Genomic DNA, 26,277 nt, shown 5'->3' on the forward strand with positions numbered 1-26,277 from the left:
TGATGCAAAGTGCATCTTTGATATTACAATAGCTTTGTAGTAATTAAGGTGAATTGTAATTTTGATGACACTATGAGTTTGTCGAAATTACATTGAACCACCGTAATTTTATAAAAACTACAAATTTTAGTTTTTGTAAACTTACAATGAATTTTGAAGTAAAGTACAAATGCAAACTACAGTTCCTTTGAAAACTATCTCCCCTACAGAAGGGGACCACAAACAATTACATGGTTATGTATTATGATTCTAGTGATGTTATGTGTTGTAGTTCTCCAATGCAAGCCATAGTCTCATAAATGCATCAAACATAAAGGTTGTCACAATCTCACCACCACCTTTGTCATAAAGGTATCGTATGATTTCAAGTCTTCAACAGATTCAAGTAGTGGCTTTCACTCCAATATGCTTAAATAGAAATTTTAACTCAAATAGTAACTAAATTGATTCATGGGCTGAGGAGACTGCAAGAAACTTGCTCTTGTTTAATAAGCAAACTTTTTGTTGGAACTAAGGGCATGTTTGTTCAACTTTTCAAAAAAATGGATTTTTTATTTTTATTTTTAAGAATAGATTTTATAAAATTGTTTTTTAAAATATTACAAGTTTGTTTATATTTGTTACTAAAAAAAATTATTAGTCACGTGATTTTTACGCCACAAATGTGACATGAAAAATCAAGCGGCAGAAGCATGTGTGACAACTTTTTTGTTACGTGAAAATCACGCCACAATTTGTCACGTGATTTTCACGTCGCAACACTTTACCACGTGATTTCTACGCCACAAAATTATGTTATATAACATTGCTACAATTCAGAAGAGCAGATGATTTCTACGCCACAAAATTATGTTATATAACATTGCTACAATTCGGAAGAGCAGACTAGGTTGGCATATTTGTCACGCGAATTTCATGAAACAAAATAAAAATATTTCAGTTTTGCATCGTGTTTGTCACACCACTTAATTAAAAACATTGTCATTAATTAGCATCGTGTTTGTCATGTCACTGATTAATTTTTTATTAAAAAGTTAATAAATACTAAAAATACGAAAATTAAAATTATTAAATAAATAATATATTTTTACAATTAATAGTATTAATTTCAATTAACAATTAAAAATTCGAATATTTTTAAATAATAATTAGAAAGATGAATTTTAATTAAAAATAATTAAATTCAAAATAATTAGAAGTATTTTATAAAAATTAGTATTTAAAATAAAATAACAATAAAAAAATTAATCAATGTCATTATTAAAATCTTCATCCACATCATCATCCTCATCCATATCATCATCCATTGAATTATTTGTTTGTTTCTTGTGTTGTATTAGCTGCTCCATCTCAAATTGTTTTTCTTCATTGCTTTCATTTAGGCATTTATCGCCGCCTCACGTTCTATCACTCGCGTCTCGTCTTAGTTAGCACCAATTGTCTATCTGTTTCCATCATTTTGGATGTTAATTGTGGTGGACATGACGTTCCTTCCCCATCCACAATTCTTTCAAATAAAGTTCTATCATCTATTATGTGGTTGTCGGTCAAAGATCCAACAACGAAAAAATACCCATTAGATCCTCTCTTACCAACTACTAAACTCCAAATATAAAGATCTACATGTTCATCAATCGGGTTTGAACCTATCAGAGTATACTAAGGATTTTGAACTAAAAATTATGCGAGCAATGACGGATAGTTCTCCTACACATACAAGAAAAAAAATTAAATATAATTTAAACAATTTAGTTATATACAAGAATTAAATTAAATTAAATAATGAAATATATCATTGTGATTTTCACGCCATAAACAGTATTAAATAAGTTGCTACGTGAAAATTACGCCACAAACTTGCCATTAAATAAAATAATAAAATATAAACAACTTACCAAAGCTCTTTTGATATGTTCATCAACAAAATCCCACGATTTTTTGGTACGAGTTTTTGCAACCAGCTCATTCATTTCTGGGGGTCTCCCCAAATTCTTAGTCTAATTAATAAAATTAACTTTAATATAGTAAATCAAAATATAACTTTAAAAAATAGTTATGATTATCATGCGTGTAGCATGTTCGACGATACTAATGCTTCCAACTACACTAAGGTGACCCCCTTTTTAGATGCTCTCATTGTCTTTGCAATTTCAAATCTTGCCTTAAAATTAAGTGAATTCCAATAGACAAGAAGTTCATCAAAAAAAAATTGTTTATCCAGTTAGGACGAATACTTTGCTCTTCCCAACCACGTCTAGCACATCGTAGCATGTTAGAAAGTCGGATTGTTGTTCTCCTCTTATTTTTTTAAATCCTAGCCTTGTTAACTACTTCCCACGTACACTTTTCCTGCAATGTTATATGATACTCAAATAAATTGTTAGATAATTATATTAAAAATGTAATTAAAATAACAATATCTTAAAATAAATTCATTATACCTTAAATTTGATAAACCAATCATCTTTTTCACTCTTGGAAAGTTCTCGAAATCTCTTCCAATTTTTTTTAAACATTTGTTGGATAACATAACTTATACATTTGGCAGCAATCTGATTCGGCTCAAACTAAACAAAAGCAATTTGAATAACTATTATTAAATCTAAAAAATGACAACATGTTTACTTTAATTACAATTTTATAAATTAGAAACTTATAAGTTTCCACTGGGCCAAATATAGTATCTTCCATCAACCATGTGATACTCATTTGAATGTGTAGTGTAATCCTACCCTTCATGATCGTCCTCATCCTTCCCCTCATGATTGTCCTCATGATCGTCCTCATCCTTCCCCTCATGATTGTCCTCATGATCATCCTCACCCTACCCTTCATGGCCTTCCTCACGCGCATGTATGTGTGTGGTAGGTGAGATGCGGGATCCCCTAGGATACATGAATGATGAGGGTATGTGTGTGGTAGGTGAGGTCTAGGGTCCTCCAAGATGCATGGATGATTAGGCTATATGTAAAGGATGTGGGATGCGGGCTACCACAAGATACGTGGATGGTAAGGGTATGTCTGTGGGATGTGGGGTGCGGGATCCCCTAGGATACATGGATGGTAAGGATATACGTGTGAGGGTATGGATGCAGAAGGATGTTGGATCTGGAAAGTTGGATCCCCTAGTCTGCTGGTATGGAAAGCTAGATCCTTTAGTCTGCTAGTATGGAAACCTAGATCCCCATATGGGATAATAAATTATGGATTCCCATATGGGAACATATGGTAGTCATTAGGGGAGAGTAGTTCCATAAGAGGTTGAAAACTAGCCATAGACATGAGATCTACCTGACTCTGTGGAGGAGGACACATGGCCAACTGAGATTCCTTATATACCATTACCCTTGGGCGCTGATGTTGGGTCTTCTTACCCTTACCCTTATCAGTTTGGGGTGACATTTTATCTATTTTGAGAGAATATGCATATAATAAATTAACACAATATATATAACTAATTCATCAACACAATTAATAAATCAATAAAACACATTTAAATCAACATGTTTTTTCTACCAACAACATAGATGCATCAACACACTCTCTATACACGATTCATTAAGTAAAATTACAAAAACAATTTATTCAAACTATTTATGATCTTCATCCATATCATTCTCATCATCTGATCTGATATTGTCCTCGGATCCAAACTCTTCATATTCTTCGTCCATATTATTTTCTTTCAACAATATAGATGCATCAACTTGATGACCCTCAACCATTGTATCACATAAACTTATAATTTGTTCAACCTCAATCACATCATTAATTTGAGAAAATTTTATCAACTTGGTAAGCAACGTCTTCCACTAGATCGTCATTTTCAGTATGACCCAATGATTTTGTTTTGATTACAACACACCACCCTCGTTTACGTGGCACAATTGAACGATAAGGAACGTAATAAACTTGCCTAATAATATGTGACACTATGAATATTTCAAACGGATACGTCCACCTATATTGAACAATGTCACCAAGATAAGCTTCATACGCAATATGCACAGGTAGATGTTTCATAGAGCCGAAAAAATAAGGCGGAAATACTTATTCCAATTTACAGAGAATGACTAGAATATTTGGTCCAGCTTAATGATGTCATCCACTCATAAATCTGACGCACAAATATCTCTAAAAAATTGACTAATTTCAATTAGTGGATTAATCATATGTTTGGGTAGTGAACTGGACGCAATTGGAAGCAACCGTTTCATAAAAACATGGCAATCATGACTTTTCATTTCATGCAACTTCCTAGTGTTGGAGTCAGCACACCTTGCTAAGTTTAAAGCATAATCATCAGACATTTTATTTAACCATCAACAAATCACTTTAGCTTCTTCGAAAATTAGACCATAAGTCGTCTTGAGTTTTAATAATTTTCCCTTTGGTTGAGGCTTCAACTCCAACTCTTTTCGAGTACATCAAATTTTCATGTTTTTTCTAGCTTCTCATTATCTTTTATTTTGCCTTGAACGTCCATCAATGTGTTAAATACATTAATTATTCTTAATATATTAATTACAAATAAGTTCCATACTATTTTGATTTTAATAAATTTATATAATATATTCTTTAAGATAAAGATATTATTATGTTTTTGTTTTAAATAAACATATAATATTTTATGTTTTTAAAAAATTACTATTATGTTCTATTTAAAAACAAAACATATAATACATATAATAACTGTATATTCTATTTTTAAAAAATTATTATGTTTTAAAAAATAAATATTTAATACTATTTTGTTTTCAATAAACAAATTATTCTTTTAATAAACATATAATATAAACATTACATACTATTTTATTTTAAATAAAGATATATAATATATTATATTTTTAATAAATATCTTGTTTAAAAAATTTATTATTCTGTTTTGTAAAATAATATATAGTATACTAATTTGTTTTTAACAAAAATATATAATATATTCTGTTTTTAATTATATTTTGTTTATACATATATAATATATTCTGTTTTTAATTATATATTAAAAAATATTATTCTGATTTTTTAAAATATATAGATTATTTTGTTTTTTAAAATAATATAGAATATATTCTATTTTTAATTATATTTTGTTTATACATATATAATATATTTTATTTTTAATTATATATATTATAAAAATAAATATAAATATAATATATTCTGTTTTTAAGAAAAATAAAAAAATAATATTTTCTATTTTTAATAAATCTTTATTCTGTTTTTAATGAAAACATAATATATTTCATTTTCAAAAAATAATATATTCCATTTTTAATAAAACTATAATATATTTAGTGTTTAATATATCTATATATTTTGTTTTAATAATATATTATAAAAATAAAATATATTTTCGGATTATAAATGTATTAAAAATTAAAAACAATTAAATAAATATTCTACAACAACAAAAACAACAAACAACCCAATAATTTTATATATTAAAACTCGGAGAAAAAACTATAATAGCTAAAATACCTCAATGAAAAAAAAATCTCGAACATCCTTCTTGAGTTTTGAAGAAGGTCTTCAATATTGAGAAAAAAATAAATCAACAATTAAAAAAATGAAAATCAATAAGAAAAGCAACAAGAAAAATATGAAAATTCAACTTAAATCAAATACCTTTAACAGCGAAAGAAGACAAAGATCAAAAATCAATTAGGGATTTTAATTTGAAGAAATGGGTGAAATTGGAATATGAAATTGGGAAGAAATGGGTGTGAAGCTGAAAAGGAAGAGAAGGAAATGATAAGAGAAGAAATTGGAAAACATTGGACACTTATAACATGGGTGGAACCCTGGTCATTAAATATCCACCACAAGGTCGTGTTATTTATGTCTGAAAAAAAGTATTTATTGAATAGTGTCGTGAATAACACATCGGAATTACTACATAGTCAGAATACTCATAATCATTGTGACGTAAATAATATGTCGCTACATAACAGTCAGAACACTCATAATCATTGCGACGTAAATAATATGTCGCTACATAAAAGTTGTCGGTCAATACATGCACCCCATTAATATGTCCAGTCAAACTTTTTCTCTAAAAAACTTTATTTTTTAAATCTCGTTTGCAACGTATTTTCCATGATACAACTTAATTTTTGAAAATTTCAAAGTTCCACCATTTTGAAACCCGACGTCTTTATTTTTTATTTAAAATAAGATGTTACGACGTATTTTCCACACCACAACATTGAATTTTAAAATTTTTAAAATAATCTAATTTCTAATTTATTATTATTTTAAATATACTATGATGTGTCACATCGCAACCGTCTTTTTTTGCCACATGTTTATCATGTCACAAAATTATATCGTTGGGGGATGATTTTTTGGTATTGTTTTTTTTCTAAATTAAGAAAAATAATTTTTGACATCCTATAACATAAATATACTATATTGAAAATATAATCGAAATTGCAAGACTTTTAAAAAAATTGTATCTCAAAAATGATTTTTATGAAAAATTATTTGAAATAACTTCAAACTTAAGAGATTTTTTTGAAATTTTGATAATTTTTTTTAATAAAATGATAAAATATCTAAAACAATTTTTTAAGAATAACTATTTCAATCAAATTTTTATTTAAAATTTTATCAAAAATATTTTGTTAATTTTTTATATAAAATTATATTACACTATAAAAATCATTTTAAAAGAAAAAGTCAAAAGAAACTTGTCCTAAAACATACATATTATTTGATATTAACAAATGGATTATGCCCATAAATCTTTGAAGTAAATAATTTTTAGCCTATATATAGATTTAATATACTAGATAATTTGTAATCTCTTCTTTGACACTATGAAGCACGGACATACACGATATTAACATTGACATGTCAATATCAATAATAATTTAAAAAATAAATAAATTAGATATAATTACAAATATTAGTATGATGTCGGTCAGAGCCAATCCAATCAATTAAGAGGTCCCGTTCTAAATTAAAAAATGTGTCCATTTTTATAAAAATAATACAATTAAAATAATTTTAAAATGCATATAAAAATATAATTATATATTAATTTTAAAATAAATTTAATTATAATTATTTTAACTTTTAATCACTCTAATTTTTTTGTATATTAAATTTTTATCATAATATTCTTTTGTTTTATTATATTTTTTTATAATATTTTTTTATGTCTACTAATATTAATGAAAAATTTGCATATTTCAAATTTGAGACCTTCCATTATTTAGAGTCCTGTATTGTAGAATAGAATTTGCTTGCACAAGATCCATGTCCTACACTGACGTAGAAATGGACATGAATTTGAGGTTTCGATGCTAAATACTTTCAACCATTAATAATTAGGAATCCATTAATAATTAGAAATAATTAGGAAAAGATGAGGGCATAGAAAAACTTTGAAAGTTACTTCAAAATCCTCCATCCATTAGTAATTAGGAAAAGATGAGGACATAAAAGAACTTTTGAAAGTAACTTCAAAATCCTGCATGCCCTCATCTTTTCTAATAATATCAAATCCCACAACACCTCAGAACTCAACCCTATAATATACTCCCTCTCTATCAAAATGACCGACTCAATCATAAATAAATATGGTTCTAAAATAAATGATCTATTTATTTTAGTATAAACCATATATTATGTACTCTTTTTTTAGTATAAACTAAATATTATTTACGCACAATATTATCTTTTGAATCAAAGAAGACGGTAAAACTCTATTTAAAAGATCTTTGGTGAATAACTAAAAGATCCCTTACCATTCAGCTCAAGTGTTCTTGAATTCTATTTTAATTTTCAATACAATATTAATTATTATTATTATTTTAACTGTTCCTTCTAATTAGTAAAATCCGAATTACTTTCAATTCAATATCTTCCTCTTCACATTTATACTAGAGATGAATTCGCTCATACATATAAAAATATAAGAGTACTCAACTAAAAGTATTGTATTATTTTCTCTATTTCATTGCTACATGGTTTTCAATTTATGTAAATTGGTCAAGTGAATGAGTAATTTTGGGACAGAGGGGGCAATATCTCTCTGTTTTGAACCCACTCACCTTTAGGGTGACTCAAGTTTTGTCAGCCCATCCTTTTTCTAAAGAAAATCATTGCAATGGTAGAAGCTTGTAACTCACATTTAAAGCACAATTCTGCCATCCTTTCCTGTAGAGACTACATACATTTCAGTTGATGGGTCCAAGTTTAATGACCAAAAAAGATGTGGAAAAGGAGCTAGGGTCCTCTAAGACCACTCCTCAGTTGGATCTCATAATAGGCAAAAGTTCAATAGTTCTTTGTCTCATGATGGAAAGTTTTAACTCTTATTAGTAATGTGCTATTACACATGATGCTTCTATGTTATGCAAAGTTTCACAAGTGGTTAACTGAGGTGGTTTATTACAGCACTACAGTAATTTCCACACCATATAGAGTAGAAAGACTGAGAATATAACTACATAGTACAGAATATAAAAAGAATAGAATGCATTGGCAGAAAACATAAAATATGTAAGACAGCTTGTGATGGTATATGTTTGTTTATTTTTGCTGTACACAACAGCTTGTGATAGTTTAACTGTTGGCAACCTAGTTTGGAGTAAGTGTGCATTCAGCAATTTTCTCCCATGATTTTAGTGTTTTGTCTTTCGTGTCGGTTTTGTATAATGCAAGTCTACTTATCTGAAAGCTCAAACCACTGAGAGTGTCGTCGAGAATATTAGCTCTTTCTTGAGCCTTTTGCTTCTCTTCATCGGTTAAATCTCCATACAGAAGGCTCACGTGCGGCATGTAAGCTGCACATTGAAACAAGATAAAAATTAATAACCCATGATTTATGCATCTCCCTCGTACCACTAAGGCAGCGAGATTTTTTCATCTATCAAGACTAACTTTTATTGTTTTTCCCTAATGTTATTGCTACACAAATCATTAACACTGGCAAACTAAAGAGGCTCTTTGATTTTAGAACACTAAGTCAATTGGGTTTTCAGAGGTGACTATCGCTTCTAGTCTCTGGATATGCAAATTATCATCTCTCATCGAAATAGCCGATATTCTGATAACAACTTAAGTTCCAAGAGAAAGTAGAATCAACTCTAAGTGGATTCAAAATTTAAAATTTACAAAGACGCATCCTCCAAGTGACAAATGTTTGCCATCAGAAAACAAAGTTTTACCTCAGTTTTTATTCTTAAACAGTGTAACAATAATGAATACTTTCTTTAAGTGAAAGTTTCATGATTTATTCAGCAAGGAAGCAATATGAATTTATTCGCAATGCAACCCGATTTATTAGCATTTCATACCATATTGTGATTGAAACAGCACCTTGTTCTTTAAGGTGACTTTTTTGGTCTAGAGTTTGGATATTCGAAAATCACATTGGGCCCCGACTAATCTAGGTTAAGTAAAGTGAACACGTGAAGGGGACAAAATTCTCTCAAACATCTATATTTACCGTTCACAAAACCGAAATTCAAGACTTTGTCGGAGGAGAACCATGCTCCTTGCTGGTTGATTCTCAAAGGCTCCTCTGCAGTCAGCCTTTGACACACGAATAGAACATGGCATGACAGTCTGTTTTATTATATTCTATTTGATTTGATTCAACTCATCAAAATATACGCATTTCCTACAGTATAGCTTGTTCTATAATTCTACTACTCTGACTATGCATCAAATATAGATAAAAATACATAAATTCTAATCTAATCTATTTACCAATCCTCCAATCCCATTCGCAATCTTATCTTGTACTAATTTTCTCTCTTAAATAGCTTATTTAAAAGAGTCTATTTTTACCCCATGGCTATGACATTAAGACATTTTCTGACATCTACATTTCTTGGCATAAAAAACTATGTATATGTATGGTTTCTATTTCGTAAGAGCCAAAAACAATTCTAGAGTTGTAAAATTGATTTTGACATGCTTCTAGAACTGATTCTAACTGAAGCTAGGATTTGTAGTTTGAGCTTAATGTGATTTTGACACTGAAATTTGTTGTTTAAGTCACTTTTACCTATACCCAAACATAAATCACTTTACATTCGACTCACTTTTAACCAAAATCAATCCTACAAAATCAGTTCACTCATAATCGATTCTCATCACTGCAGAACCAAACACACACTATCAAGAAACATCACTGTAGGCATGTTTGCCAGAGTCCAGCTAAAAACATGAAAGAATGCTTACAAATTGAACTTGGTTTCAAGCTCTAATGATAGGTTTCATATTGTTGATCTTCTAAAGTACCCAACCTAGAAGATTAGCTACATATTCATTCATCAATTGAAAAGGAAAACCTAACAATGTCACAGAAAGCCAAACAAATAATCTATATATACCCCAATAATCAACAGATGAAAAAATTGATAGGAGTAAAATATGTAACTTACGAGTTGAATTCGTATAACCAAAATGGCTGCAGCAGTGTGCATTGGTTTCCACTATCTGCCAATAAAATAACAGAAACAAAATTCACATCACAAAAACTGCATAATCGATTCAATCCCTTTTCAGTTACAAATTTGCACAAGTAAAGAAAAAGAAGAAAACGTAGAAAGAAAACCTGAGGAGTAGGATGAAGGAGGAGATAAACACACTGATAAAAGAAAGTACCGGTGGCCACACGGTCAACGGTGACTTGAAAAGCCTTAACACCTTCGCTAGCTGATCGGAGTTTGTTGAGCGCGTCGTCGGGGGTTAATTCTATTGCTCCGACGACGGTCATGTGTGGTTCGAAATGGGGACCACGGAATTCGGATCCGAGGGTGGTCATGAGGCTGGTGAGGCGGTAACACACGTCTTCCGGTGGGATCGCCCACACGGAATAGATTTCCTTGTTTGTTGATGTTGCCATATGGACTATGGAGTATCAATCAGCTTGTCGTTTTCATGATCATAAGGGTTTCTTTCTTTTATGGTTTCTTTAAAGCATGTTGTTGTCATGTCATGGAGCACATGCTGAGCATATTCTGCCCTGTAGTTATGGTCATGTCATGTGGGTGATGTGATATTTTTATCTCACCATACCCAATTATTACAAAAATATGATTAAAATTGTTAATGTGATTAAATTATATTGCAAATTTATTTCTTAAGGAAATTATTGACTAGAAGGTACTAGTAATATTGATCAGATTTAATAAATGTCAATGGATTCAACCATTACTTAAGTAATGTGTAAGTGACTCTTAGTATTAAAGAGAGATGGGGATGAGGTCGATGGCATCTCAGATATGGGGTGTCATTCATATCTTCTGTTTTATAGGGGTGACTCATCAAGTATCTTTCAACAATTAAGAAGACTTTATTGGATAAAGCTAGATCCCAATCCATTTTTGTGGAGAAGATTTTATGGCCATGATTGTTACGATGTCAAAGTAAAGTGGCCTCCTGTCAAGGTCAAGTTTAAAAGATTACAAGTATCCATGAAATTTTCAAAAATAGTTGCTATTGAGGAGGTGAAATGCCTCATCATTAAACACTTGAGAGAATTGTTTCGTTGAAGTCATCGAAAAACCTATAAGGGTTAATGATCTCTTAGGAGAGGACCCTGATGTGGCTCTAAAGATTGGTATGAGTAGTAGGGTTCGGTTGGCATAGATAACGTGCAAATAATGTTGGTTTCTGCTTTGGTGATAAAGAAGGTGATGGATTGATTGTTATGATTAATGGTTATTAAGTTTGATGAGAAGAAAGAGAAAGTAGTCAAGATCGAGAATAGAAAACCACAATTGTAAATAACCAACTTGAAAAACAACTATGAAGTAGTTATCAAGTTGTTATTAATTAGTTGGAGTTACTTGATATATAAGTAACATATCACCCTTGTATCAAACTAGACTTTTGAGTTATGAAAAGCTTGTATATCATTTTTCTCTCTTTATCTCAATAATTATTCATGTTTAGCTTGAGTTTTAACATGATATCATCGACCTATGATTAAGCTTTCCCCGCTACATTTACACAACTCTACTCATTAATCTTAGTTTTTCTTCATCCCATCACGATTCCTTCGATTTTCATTCTTTCATCTTCATTTCATCACGTCTGTTGCAAGCTCTGCAAGCAGCATCAATGGAGGATCCTCATCACATGCCAACAAAGGTTGTTAAATTGATACCCTTAATCTATAATTCATGCACCCAAATGAAAATCCAACTTTCTTTCTTGTTTCTCCATTACTCTCAAGCAACAACTATCATTCTTGGTCTCGTCCCATGACTATGACTCTTAGATCCAAGAGTAAACTATATTTCATCAATGGTGTTTAGCCTCAACCACCTGATGAAGATCATAACTCTATTGTTTGGGATCGGTGCAACACCATGATTATGTCATGGATCAACAATTCGGTTGAACCAGAAATTGCTTAAAGCATTTTGTGGATTGAAAGCGCAACTGAAATGTTGAATGATTTGAAGGATCAATTTTATCAAGATGTTTTTAGAATTTCACACATTCAAGAAGAAATTTGCACCTTGAAGCAAGATGATTATTCTATCTTTTCTTACTATACAAAAATCAAGAAATTGTGGCGACAATTGGAAAAATTTTCGTTTAATTCCTAAATGTACTTGTGATATTTCTTGTCAAGCAATTACCAAATTTCATGGATACAAAGATGGAGATCAAGTCATCAGATTTATCAAAGGCCTGAATGATCAATATTCAACAGTTAGGTCAAAAATCATGTTGATGGATCCTCTTCCAGATATCTACAGAGTTTACTCTTTACTTATTCAACAAGAAAGACAGACAACCATACCACTTGATGAATCCAAAGTTCTTGCTTTTCCTAGTTAGAATAATAATTCACAATACAAACGCAATCTAAGTTATTGTGGTAGAGGCATACTAGGTGGCATATTTCATGGTGGGAGAGGTAGAGCCACACAAATTTGCAATCGTTGTGAAATGAAAAATCATACAGTTGATTTTGCTTCAAAAAGTACGACTTTTCTCCTTATTGACATTAGAATGGTGCAATCAATAATTGTGCAGCTGTAGCAGACAAGGCAGGTGACTCTCAACTTGAATTCAATGAAGAAAATGAACAAGATTTTGGTTCTTTGGATTTTACACTAGATCAAAATAAGTCTTTTTTGGCACTTCTCCAAGGATCATCTCATTTACGACCTCATAGTGTCAACCCCTTAACATCAAAACCTAATTTAGGTATGAGTATCATATGCATTATCCGTAACACACCTAGATCTGAAATTTTCATTTTAGACATTGGTGCAATTGACCATGTGTGTTACACCAGAAAAAAATTCCATTGCTTAAAGAGACTCAAATATATAACCATAAAATTACCCAATGGAGATTTAGTGACCACTTATTTTGCAGGAACCATCAATTTTGATCATTCTTTCTATATAACATATGTGTTGTACATGCCTAACTTTGCTTTTAATCTCATATATGTTCATAAATTGACCCAAACACTTAATTGTCAACTAATTTTTAATGACATTGATTTTATTATACAAGATACAGTTCCAAGAGGATGATTGCCACAACTAAGTTGAATGGTGGATTGTATCTGTTAACATCTTCATCTATTTGTTACCTTGAACCACACACCATAAAATCACCTCATTAATGTAGTACATCCTCCTACATTAGATACATCTATAAACATAATCTTTGGCATTTAAGCTTTGGTCATACTTCAAATGCAAAATTGCTTGAGCTCAATAAAAATTCCCGTTTTGTTAAGGTTGTTAATAATTCATTTCCTTGTGACATATGTTTTTATGCTAAGCAAAAGAGACTCCATTTTTCTCATAGTTCTCATATATCTAATTTTATTTTTGATTTAGTTCATATGGATATTCTGGTCCCCTATCCATAACATCCATGATGGGATATAGATATTTCTTGACTATTGTGGATGACAAAGTAGGTTTACATGGCTCTTTCTCATGAGATTGAAATATGAAAATACATCCATCATCAAGTCAATTGTAACAATGGTCAACACTCAATTCAATGTTCATATAAAATGAATTGGATCTGACAATGATAATGAGTTCATGCTCGAAGAGTTTTACAACAAATCAAGCATAATTCATCAAATATCTTGTATTGGTACTCCTTAACAAAATGGCATTGTTGAAAGGATGCACCAACACACTCTTGGAATAACTATAACTCTTTTGTTTCAAGCTCATTTACCTCAAAAAATTTGGGTTCATGCAGTTGGTCAGGTTGTGCACATCATTAATAGATTTCTCACACTATTCTTAAAACACAAGTCACCTTATCAAATTTTATACAACAAATTGCCTAACATTACCACTTCAATAGTTTTTGGTTCATTATGTTTTGCATCAAGTTTAAAAATAAATATAAGAGAAATTGGACTCTAGGTCTATGAAATACATATATTTAGGATATAAACTTGCGGTTAGGGGTTACATTTTATTTGATTTACAATGCAGTGAACTATTTGTGTTAAGCGATTTTTTTTCTAAAAGTAATTTTACTTACAAGCAAAGTTCATCTGCTGATGACGTACCTGTTCTTAAATCTAATGATTACAATTCTGCTTATTTAGATGAGTTGTTTGATCATATCAAACATTCTAACCATACAAATCAACACATACATGATCGCACAATCCCAGTCAACTGTCCTAATATGCTTCCAATTTTTACATCCATTTTACCTTATCCACTTGATTTGAATTATGACACATCACCATCAGTTAAATTTCAAAATCAAAACCATATGCCCAATACCAATCATACTCCACAAGTAATTCCTCCGATCAGACAATCAACCAAACATGTTAAACCTACATCATATCTACACGATTACCATTGTAATCTCCTATCAAATATAATCCACAATTCAGAAGTATTTGTCTCCATTTCATCCTCTTCATGTAAGTATCCTTTATCATTATTCATGTCATATGATTCATTATCTTCAACACACAAACTATTTATCCTAAATATGTTAACCATTACTGAACCTAAGTCTTATGAGAATGCTATATGTGATGAGAATTGGAGAGATGTTATCAAAATTGAGTTGACTGCTTTGATTAAAACAAATACTTGGAGTCTTGTTCCTTTACCTTCATAAAAGAAAGCCATTGGATGCAAATGGGTGTTCAAGATGAAATTGCATGCCAATGGCACAATTGAGAGATACAATGAAATATTGCTTTCCAAGGGATTCACATAAACTGAAGGAATCAATTATATGGATATTATGAGTCCTGTGGTAAAAATGACTACAATTCAAGTACTTATGGCCATTGCAACAGATCAAAGTTGGACACTCTTTCAACTTGATGCCAACACAACTTTTCTTCATGGTGACCTCAATGAAGAAGTTCACATTCAACCTCCTCCAGGTTTTGACTTACCACTACCTAATCTTGTTTGCAAATTACAAATGTCTCTCTATGATTTGAAGCAAACAAGCAGGCAATGGAATACAAAGCTCACTGACACCCTCACATCTTCAGGTTATACATAATCCAAGACTGATTACTCATTTTTCTCCAAGAATTCTAACAATGGCTTCACATTCAGCCTTATATATGTGGATGGTTTGGTCTAAGGTGGGACTTATCTTGAATAAATCATACAACTTAAGACCTTTTTGAATGACAAGTTCAACATTAAAGACTTATGAGTATTGAAATACGTCCTAGGTTTTGAAGTAGCTAAAACACAAGATGGAATCTATCTTTTCCAAAGAAAGTATACTTTAGATCTAATACATGGTGCATGACTCATTAAATCTAAGCATTATCCTACACCAATGCATCCCCATCTACAACTCCACAAAACATATGGTCAACCTCTATCGGGACCTACTACATACATGAGACTAATTGGCAGATTGTTGTATCTCACTCACTCTGAGCTTGAGATAGCTTATGGAATAAGTAAACTCATTCAATGTATTGATGCTCCTCTTGATAAGAACATGTTGACAGGTTTTCACATGTTAAGATACCTAAAAAAAAATCCATGACAAGGACTATTTTTCATCTCATTATCCACACTTTGCCTCAAAGGGTTCTCTGATTCTGATTGATGGGCATTTATTAACACCAAAAGATTAACAACAGACATATGCTTCTTTCTTGGCAAGTCACTAGTAAGCTGAATAAGCAAGAAACAAATCGTAATATTTATATCATCATCAGAGGCAGAGTATAGAGCACTAGCTCAAGCAACTTGTGAAGGTTAATGACTTCTTTACTTACTTAGTAATTTTCAGATACCACGTCAGATTCCAATCATTATCTACTGTGGCAATAAATATGCTTTACACATTACTGCCAATCCAATATTCCATGAAAGAACTAAGTATATTGAAATAGATCACCACATGGTTAGAGACAAGGTTCTGATAGGTGTTGTGCATCTAGTGCCTATAGCTTCGAAGGAGCAGGTTGCAGACATTCTCAATAAATCATTGCACCTGGGTCCATTCAACAATTTTCAATCTGAGTTAGGAATGATTGACATACATTCTAGCTTGAGAGAGAATGTTAAATGTGATAAGAAGAAAGAGAAAGTACTTAGGAGTAGAAGATCACAACTGTAAATAACCAACTTGAAAAACTGTTATGAAGTAGTTATCCAGTTGTTATTAATTAGTTGGAGTTACTTGATATATAATTAATGTATCACCCTTATACGAAACTAGATTTTTTAGTAATGAAAAACTTGTATGCCATTCTTCTCTCTTTATCTAAATGGTTTTTCATGTTTAGCTTGAATTTTAACAATGATAGTAGTGGAGACAAGAGCAGAGAAATTTTTGAGGCGTCACATACCTCCCACATAGCCATTGGACTCAGCTATGTTGACGGAGGCGTAACCAATAATATTCCCACGAATAGAGCCTGACATAAGGTATATGAACTTGAATAATAAAATTGAGAGTTGGTTTCAATAACAACTTAGTCGTTGATAGTATAAATAAATTTGTAGTAAAAAAATTCTTGAGACAAATTTGTTGATACTTATTGAAAATATACATGTTGATATTCTTTATAGTGTAGTATGATTATCAATGAAGATAATAAAAGCTTATGTATTATTTTAAATCTATGTGGAGATTGTTAGGGTTGATTGAAAATATACATGTTGAAGAAGTCTCACATCAGTTAATTTTGTGAATAAAGAGAGAGTCCAAGACTATATATATGACACAAGTTCTTTGAAGTTCCACATTGCTTAGTTTTGTGAAGGAAGAGGGAGTCTAACGCTATATATAGGATTCAAGTTCTTCATTCCAAAATGTACCAATCAAATGCACTTTAAGCTTGTATTTGACTTTCTTTATTCTCTTATACTCTTGTATTAGAGTGTTGTGAGATATGTAGTTAAATATTTGTTTTGGAGGGTTTATGTGTAGTGGGGGCCTGACTTAGTTGAGATATATTATGTGTTGTAAAGAATTTTACATAGTGTTATTCTCTAGTTGTCTATTGACAACGGTCGTGGTTTTTTCTCTGGTTTTAGATTTTCCACGTTATGTTTTTGTGTTGTGATTGTGTTCTTTTTTTTCTCGGTGCTTTATTTTTTTTTTCTAACAACTGGTATTAGAGATTTTTGTTCAATCCAGGGATACATGTTCTTAGTATGCTCTGTGATTGTAGTTTTGTCTAATCTTCCACATCAAAAAAGAAGGCTATGTTGTGAAATAGTTATTGAGTTGCAGTCACAAATTTCGTTGTGCAATTTGAACTAGAGAAAATTGATGGAAGAATTTTTTTGAATTGTGAAAAACTCAAATAAAAAATGTGTTGATACAATCAAGATTACACAAAGTGCAAGATTGTGTGGGTGGTTGAAGAGCTTCCTGCCAACAATGAAGTTGAGCCATAAGTTTTCAACTTAATTTTTGACATGTGAAATTCTTAGAGTGATTTAGGTTCAAGTGAAATTTATTCTTCATGATAAAGTATATGATTGTCAGTGATGACAATGTGAAATTCTTGAAGTTGTTTATCTTCAAGTGAAATATATTTTTCATGAGAGAGTACGATATTTTTTAAAGTTATGATTGCCGGTGAAGATAATGCGATAATTTTTAAAGTGATATAGATTCAAGTGACTATACTTTTATGCTGGAGTACAATTGTCGGTGAAGATTGAAATTCTGGTGAAGTCAGAATTCAGATGTTCTACTCCAAGTCATGACATCTGATCTAACATTGTAACTAATACAGCAAGATAGTTATTAACCACTGTACTAATATGCACACGTTCACAGATGTCACGACATCTCATTCTATGTCACCCTAGAATGTATGAACGCCTGGTTCTGTGCATCAGGAAGAAAGACTCAACAGAAATCAATCCTAGCACTTACTTCTGTTGTTTTCTTCCACAGTTATCAGCATGATGTCTTACTGTTGATTTTGGACATCATCTGTTACATTGTTCTAGTGTGTTTTTCTTTTACTTGTATTTCCTGAATTAAAGGTTGAACACGTTAATCTAATTTCCACTTATTAGATTGCTAACAACTGGGCTGTTTGTTAGGTTCATTAATTGTAGGTTAGTAGTTAGTTTCCTGGTTTTTCTCTAAGCTGTTGAATCCCTGAAGAATAGCCTGAGAAAAACACTGAACCAGAAAAACCAATCATCCTACACTTTAGGACCTGCTGTTGGGAATGAATGTCACAACATTCAGTTCGACATCCAGAACATATGCTGATTCTGTTATGTTCCTGGAAACGTACTGTGCTAAGTTTGCAGTACTGTAAAGGACCAACTAGTCTCTACTTCAGTATCAGCCTTCAGTATCAACTGTCAAAACATCCAGTTTGACAGTTTCACAATGATCCTTCAGCCAGGTCTGTTATCCTTGAAAAGAACAGACTTAAATAAATACTGAACTGAAGTTAACCTGCTTGTCATTCAGTATACACTGTCCCTGATGAATGTTACAACATTCTGATTGACATTCAAACAGAAGGCTATATGCCAGGTCAGTTATCATCTTGATAAGCTGACTGGAATACCTGCTGAGTTATGACAGTAATAAACATATGCAGAAGGAAAACAAACACAGGAAATTGTTAACCCAGTTCAGTCCAACATGACCTACATCTGGGGGCTACCAAGCCAGGAAGAAGATCCACTATTAGCAGTATTAATTCAGAGTTAAACTCACCCGTTTACAACTCTTCACTTAATCCCTACCCAATGCAATCTATACCTAGGAACTCCTAGATAGAAACCTCTAGTTTCCATTCCTATCACTACAAATACAATGTAATGTTAACACACCTTGAACTTGCTTCACAGCTTCATTCAAGAACAAAATCACTCTTGCCTACAGGCTTTGAGTTACAAATACTCTCAGCTTTGACCACTGAGAAACACATGGTAACCTTCCCACAGATTGGGAGGTTTACCTCACACACACCCCTAAAAATTCATTCTAGGAGGCTTACAAAAACCAGGTTACAATCAGCTATTTATAACCTAATCACCCAACTGGATTTGGGCCTTCAGAAATCGCAGCAGACTTGTTCTTTGCTGTTACAACTTCAGCAGAAAAATTCTGCTACAAACAAGGTCTTCAATCCTAGAATCTTTCCATATATATCTCCATATTTTGAGCCTATATATCTTCTGATTGAGTCTTCAAGACCTCCACATGGGAGTTAGGATATTCACCAGATATCCTTGCTGATCCCAGAATATATACTGAATTAATTAATTCAGTTTTCTACACATGTGCGATGTCACAGACCTGATGTCGTGACATCGTACATGACATGTTGGTCCAGATGTTGAATTTCTTCAACCCAACATATTAAAACAACAGAGATGATTACATTATTTGTTTTCTAAAATTAATGCCAATCCTAAGGAATTAACAATCTCCCCCTTTGGCAAATTTTAGCTAAAACAAATAAACAATACACTGGACAAAACATCCCAATTTGGGAATGCTCTTCATCTCTGTCATTGGCTCCACCACCACAAACACCAAAGTTGGTGTACATGGGGAAGAAGAGGGACAAGACTCATTTGTACCAGAACCCTTCCCCTCAACCAGAGAGCTTCCTGAAGAATATGTAATGCTGAGTACATAGACAATGTAACTCAGATCACAAGGCACAACTGTCTTCTTAACTCAGATCACAAGACACAAGTGGTAAACCCAGTTGGTGGATTTTGTGCCTGATGCCAACTTCTGTTTGCTGCCACATCCACAGTTGGCTTGCTTCTGGCACATTCTCAACCCCAGGACTATATTTCTCTCCCCCTTTTTAGCTAAACATTTGTAAAGGCACCCTTCACAAAACCAGATCCAGGTGCAGCTTGCCCAAACCTTAACATACCCCATGATTCTTAGAATGGAGTGTTTTTCTTGTGAGAGGAAGAGGGCTATTGCATCCTTTAAATAGTCCAACCCGTGCTTAGGAATTTCCGATAGAAATAAATGCTTGGTCAAGATGCATTTATTTTTGCTGAGAAACAGTCAGAAAATCACCAACAAAATCTCAGATTATCTTTGAATACCTTTTATAGCTCTTGACTGTTTCTTTTCCAAAACAGCCGTTCCAGTGCATGGAGACTATTCCATATATGCAGTCAGACACGTTGCACGCGATGTCTTAACATTTCACGCGGCTTTTTCCTGCATTCTGCCAGTATTCAACATTTCCCAAGGTTCCTGTCATACCTCCAGTAGAGACTTGACATCTGGCACTGATACAGTCAAATTCCCACACTTCAGCAGATGGTTACTCCCCCTGTACCACACAGCTGTAGCCATCGGGCTTATTCTGATTTATCAGAATTTGACACAACACCCTTATGATTCCTAATGACTTTAAGACTCAGAAGGAATTTATAGCATTGTCCAGGGCAATGTCATGACATCCGGTCAGACATTCTTCTGCTCACTCAGCCTTGACATACATCACAACATCCTGATAACTGACAAGGTGCCATATCTAGTAGACCACAAGCTTGATGATTTCTTGCAGCACACAGACAGAACTCCCCTTGTCATGAACAACCCATTCTCCTCTTGAAGCTTGGAGATCACGCATGGGCATATCCAACATCCCAAAGTTGGACCTTCACATACTTCCTGATTCAAAGAGAATCCAGACCATAAGACGCATCTTCATGTCTTCAAGAGCACACCCTCTGTTCAACCCTCTTAGCTGAACACATTCACACTCTGTGTCAATCTCTCTTCTAACCAGAACAGAAGACCACTTCACAAGATGTTCTAACATCAGCTGGGACATCCTTCACAACAAGACAGGGCACACCATCTGATAGTCTTCATATATCACTGAGTCACCGGGTTGATCAAGAAGAACCCAGACATACATTGGGACATATACATTTTCATCCCATTACAAGAGATAATCTTCCATAGATAGCTCAGAACTCCTACCACAAGCTCCAAGAGATGAATAGAAAACACCTCCTTTTGTCTTCAACTTAATACTTTTCTGCTCAAAAGTAATTTGTCTCAGACTTTCCTCAAGAATAATCAGTTGCCATATGTTGATTATCTTGATTCTTCGAACTCACTTCTGAGGTAGACCAATTGCCACTGGTTGATTACCTCCTTCATGAATCCTCATATGAAAAGGTCAAATGCTGCTTTTTGACCTCCCCAAGTTTATCAGACTTCTCCCAAAGATATTCTGACCTTCCAAGTGAGACTTGAACTTCAAGCTTTTTGAAGTATCCAATCTACAACCCTGTAGACCTGTCTATCTCAAGTTGATGTGCCACTTCACCAACTAAGAATCTGATGTTGAACCAAATGTCACAACATTGTGTTTTGACATCTAGCTGTTGAATTCAGCTCCTTCTTCTGCCACTTGAAAGAACTTCCTCCCTTCACAGAACAAGAGTTCAATGTTCTCATAGACTTGATTGTGGAACCAAGTTTGAGTAAACAACCTCCATCCTGCAGGTTTGCAGTTAAGTCATCCAAGCTCACACCTTGATGAATCCCTGCTTCTTCTCCAAAGACATCAGACACTCTGATGTATGAGTCTTCAGAAGGACCAGTTAGAAACTAACCCTTCAGCTCTACCAAGGATTCCACATCCTAAGGCAAGGCTGTTTCCATGATGTCAAGACTGCTGCCACTTGTTCTTGACTCCACAGTGTGCATAAGCTAATGCACTTCCTTACCTAGATTAGAAATAAACTGATCCAAGTAACCACCATCAAGACTATGATGTCTTCTTCTTCTTGTACATACCAAGGCTGAACATGTTTCTTGCCAGGAAACCATTTCAGAGATCATATGCTTTTGCTGCCACCAAAGAGATAGATCATAAGCCAATGTACTATCCTTCCTGTGATTCTGCACAGGGTCTTGAAGAAGTGATGTTCCAACATCTTTAAGAACATCAGTTATCTTGAACTCCAAGGATAATCAATTAACCACTTGTACTTGGCACAAGTACACATTGATCTTAAATCCTTTCCCGATTATCCTTTCAGATACTTCCACCATAAGAATACTTTGAAAGTACTCTTCTTGTGTCAACATCTTCTGCTTGCAAGCACCTAGACAATTTTGAAAGTCTTCCCAGATTAAATTCACCCTTAGGAATGAGAGAGATGAATTCTTCCTTGCAAATGTGTCACACAACCACCAGAGCCCATGTGACACAGGTCAACAGCCAACCAGACCCTAGGCTGACCAAATGTGAGGAGGTTAACCAAAACTCCCCCTCAAATTAACAATCATGGAAACTTCACACCAATATCCATGCATTGTACAAACATGTCTTAACATGACATACTCCATCCCTACCAGTGGTAACTAACTCTATGAGTTATACCTACGCATACTCCTATAACACCAATCAGACTTTAGCTGACCATAAGTACTAGAGGAACACCAGTCAATAGCAGATATGCATTGCCAGAGCATACTACATCAACCAACCTATAAATCTTCATATTCTCACTCCTTGAAAGAACTGCCACTTCTGATCGTGGTGCTTGAATAGCAAGATTCATGGTCCCAATCCTCTGAAATGAAGTAGCAGTCAGGTTACCCCATTGTTGACTGCTAACATCCAGAGGACTTGTCTTCCAACACTCCATAGTACTCCAGAGAACAGCTATCCAGCCCTGATCAATCTACAGGAGTAGGATAAGCAGCAGGAAATTGCGCAATGTCACATCTATCCCAACTCCACTTCTAGAGACCAGACCTCTACATGTGACCTTCTTGAGCATACACACAGTTGACCCTACCCTTGTCAACTTAGCCCACACAGATGTCTCCTCTTCCAGGTCAGGAGTAGGTTCCAAACAAGAGTATCCCTTTGTTTGACACCTAAAAGCATCTGTTCTTCAACCAGCAGCTGCATACTTGTCGAACAACATGTTCTAACATCACATAGAACATTGGTTCCACCTCCTTGGAACACACCCTCCTTGAAATACTTCAAGGTCTTCATATACACTACCCAAGAGTGTAAAAGAATCAGTGATCAGGTGACTCTTACCATCCTGACGTGAGAACATCATGATGAGTGGACTTGAGGGGACTCAAGTAGCTTTGACATCTTCAGAGGTTATGATGAAATCTTGAACACAGCAGCCTTTCATCCACATGAGGGGAAACTACATCAGAGTTTGAGTTTTGCCAGGTATTATGCAGCGGAAATCATAATACAACTCAACCTAAGAACACACTTTTCACCAGATCACCCTCAAAGTCCATACCAAGTTTGAACGTGATTCAATACTGGCACAGATGTCCCATCCAAAGGCCAATTGCCAACCTCCAGATACAGGTACACATTATTCCTGTCATGAACAGTCCATCCACCTACTTCAAGGGACCATTCAGGGAAATTACAGAACCTTCCACTGGTTCCAACGTAACTTCTTGCAAGATACCAGAAAGTATCACCCATGGATCTCATCCAGAAGCAGAACAGGATGCCTGCTCTGATACCATTTGAAATTCTGGTGAAGTCAGAATTCAGATGTTCTACTCCAAGTCATGACATCTGATCTAACATTGTAACTAATACAGCAAGATAGTTATTAACCACTGTACTAATATGCACACGTTCACAGATGTCACGACATCTCATTCTATGTCACCCTAGAATGTATGAACGCCTGGTTCTGTGCATCAGGAAGAAAGACTCAACAGAAATCAATCCTATCACTTACTTCTGTTGTTTTCTTCCACAGTTATCAGCATGATGTCTTACTGTTGATTTTGGACATCATCTGTTACATTGTTCTAGTGTGTTTTTCTTTTACTTGTATTTCCTGAATTAAAGGTTGAACACGTTAATCTAATTTCCACTTATTAGATTGCTAACAACTGGATTGTTTGTTAGGTTCATTAATTGTAGGTTAGTAGTTGGTTTCCTGGTTTTTCTCTAAGCTGTTGAATCCCTGAAGAATAGCCTGAGAAAAACACTGAACCAGAAAAACCAATCATCCTACACTTTAGGACCTGCTGTTGGGAATGAATGTCATAACATTCAGTTCGACATCCAGAACATATGCTGATTCTGTTATGTTCCTGGAAACGTACTGTGCTAAGTTTGCAGTACTGTAAAGGACCAACTAGTCTCTACTTCAGTATCAACCTTCAGTATCAACTGTCAAAACATCCAGTTTGACAGTTTCACAATGATCCTTCAGCCAGGTCTGTTATCCTTGAAAAGAACAGACTTAAATAAATACTGAACTGAAGTTAACCTGCTTGTCATTCAGTATACACTGTCCCTGATGAATGTTACAACATTCTGATTGACATTCAAACAGAAGGCTATATGCCAGGTCAGTTATCATCTTGATAAGCTGACTGGAATACCTGCTGAGTTATGACAGTAATAAACACATGCAGAAGGAAAACAAACACAGGAAATTGTTAACCCAGTTCAGTCCAACATGACCTACATCTGGGGGCTACCAAGCCAGGAAGAAGATCCACTATTAGCAGTATTAATTCAGAGTTAAACTCACCCGTTTACAACTCTTCACTTAATCCCTACCCAATGCAATCTATACCTAGGAACTCCTAGATAGAAACCTCCAGTTTCCATTCCTATCACTACAAATACAATGTAATGTTAACACACCTTGAACTTGCTTCACAGCTTCATTCAAGAACAAAATCACTCTTGCCTATAGGCTTTGAGTTACGAATACTCTCAGCTTTGACCACTGAGAAACACATGGTAACCTTCCCACAGATTGGGAGGTTTACCTCACACACACCCCTAAAAATTCATTCTAGGAGGCTTACAAAAACTAGGTTACAATCAGCTATTTATAACCTAATCACCCAACTGGATTTGGGCCTTCAGAAATCGCAGCAGACTTGTTCTTTGCTGTTACAACTTCAGCAGAAAAATTCTGCTACAAACAAGGTCTTCAATCCTAGAATCTCTCCATATATATCTCCATATTTTGAGCCTATATATCTTCTGATTGAGTCTTCAAGACCTCCACATGGGAGTTAGGATATTCACCAGATATCCTTGCTGATCCCAGAATATATACTGAATTAATTAATTCAGTTTTCTACACATGTGCGATGTCACAGACCTGATGTCGTGACATCGTACATGACATGTTGGTCCAGATGTTGAATTTCTTCAACCCAACATATTAAAACAACAGAGATGATTACATTATTTGTTTTCTAAAATTAATGCCAATCCTAAGGAATTAACAAAGATAATGAAAGTTGATGTATTATTTTCAATTAAAGCGGAGATTGTTGAGATATGTTGAAAATATACACGTTGATACTCTTTATGGTGGAGTATGATTGTCGATGAATACAATGAAAGCTTATGTATTATTTTCAATAAATGTGGAGATTGTTGGGGTTGATTAATATATATATATATATATATATATATATTATATATATATATATATATATTATATATATATATATAATATAATTATATATATATAATATATATATATATATATATATATATATATATATATATATAATATATATTATATTGTATTTTGTATTTTGAATTAAAATAGGAAAAATAAAATTTAATTATCTTGAAGAACATATGAAAATAAATTGAAAAAACATTATGAACAACGTCATTGTTGTCATAAGTAGTTTTCTTAAGTTTTCTTCAAATAAGCCTATAATAGGCTACATACGAGACTTAGGTTTTGAATATTTTAGCAGGTTAGTTTCAGGTTTAGCAAAACTTATCTCGGTTCAGCCTATTCCCACCCCTAATTAACCCTTCTTTTTTCAACACGC

General features: G+C 33.4%; 1 protein-coding gene and 1 long non-coding RNA gene across 2 annotated transcripts; both read right to left on the reverse strand.

Annotated features, from left to right (window-relative positions):
- Positions 1-3,449: 3,449 nt before the first annotated feature.
- On the reverse strand, positions 3,450-5,790 carry LOC127100996 (uncharacterized). Its single transcript, XR_007794557.1, has 3 exons — positions 5,626-5,790; positions 5,479-5,527; positions 3,450-3,961 (listed from the first exon to the last, which is right to left on the reverse strand). It is a non-coding gene; the product is annotated as an uncharacterized LOC127100996 (long non-coding RNA).
- Positions 5,791-8,302: 2,512 nt separating this feature from the next.
- Positions 8,303-10,996, reverse strand: LOC127100997 (cyclic phosphodiesterase). The gene is made up of 3 exons (XM_051038304.1): positions 10,574-10,996; positions 10,401-10,455; positions 8,303-8,792 (listed from the first exon to the last, which is right to left on the reverse strand). The coding sequence occupies exons 1-3, from the start codon at positions 10,862-10,864 to the stop codon at positions 8,587-8,589; spliced, it is 552 nt and encodes a 183-aa protein (XP_050894261.1). The 5' UTR covers positions 10,865-10,996; the 3' UTR covers positions 8,303-8,586.
- Between the last annotated feature and the right edge of the window lie 15,281 nt (positions 10,997-26,277).

Source organism: Lathyrus oleraceus, chromosome 7 (assembly GCF_024323335.1).
Source record: "Lathyrus oleraceus cultivar Zhongwan6 chromosome 7, CAAS_Psat_ZW6_1.0, whole genome shotgun sequence".
In the NCBI taxonomy this organism is placed as follows: Eukaryota; Viridiplantae; Streptophyta; class Magnoliopsida; order Fabales; family Fabaceae; genus Lathyrus; species Lathyrus oleraceus.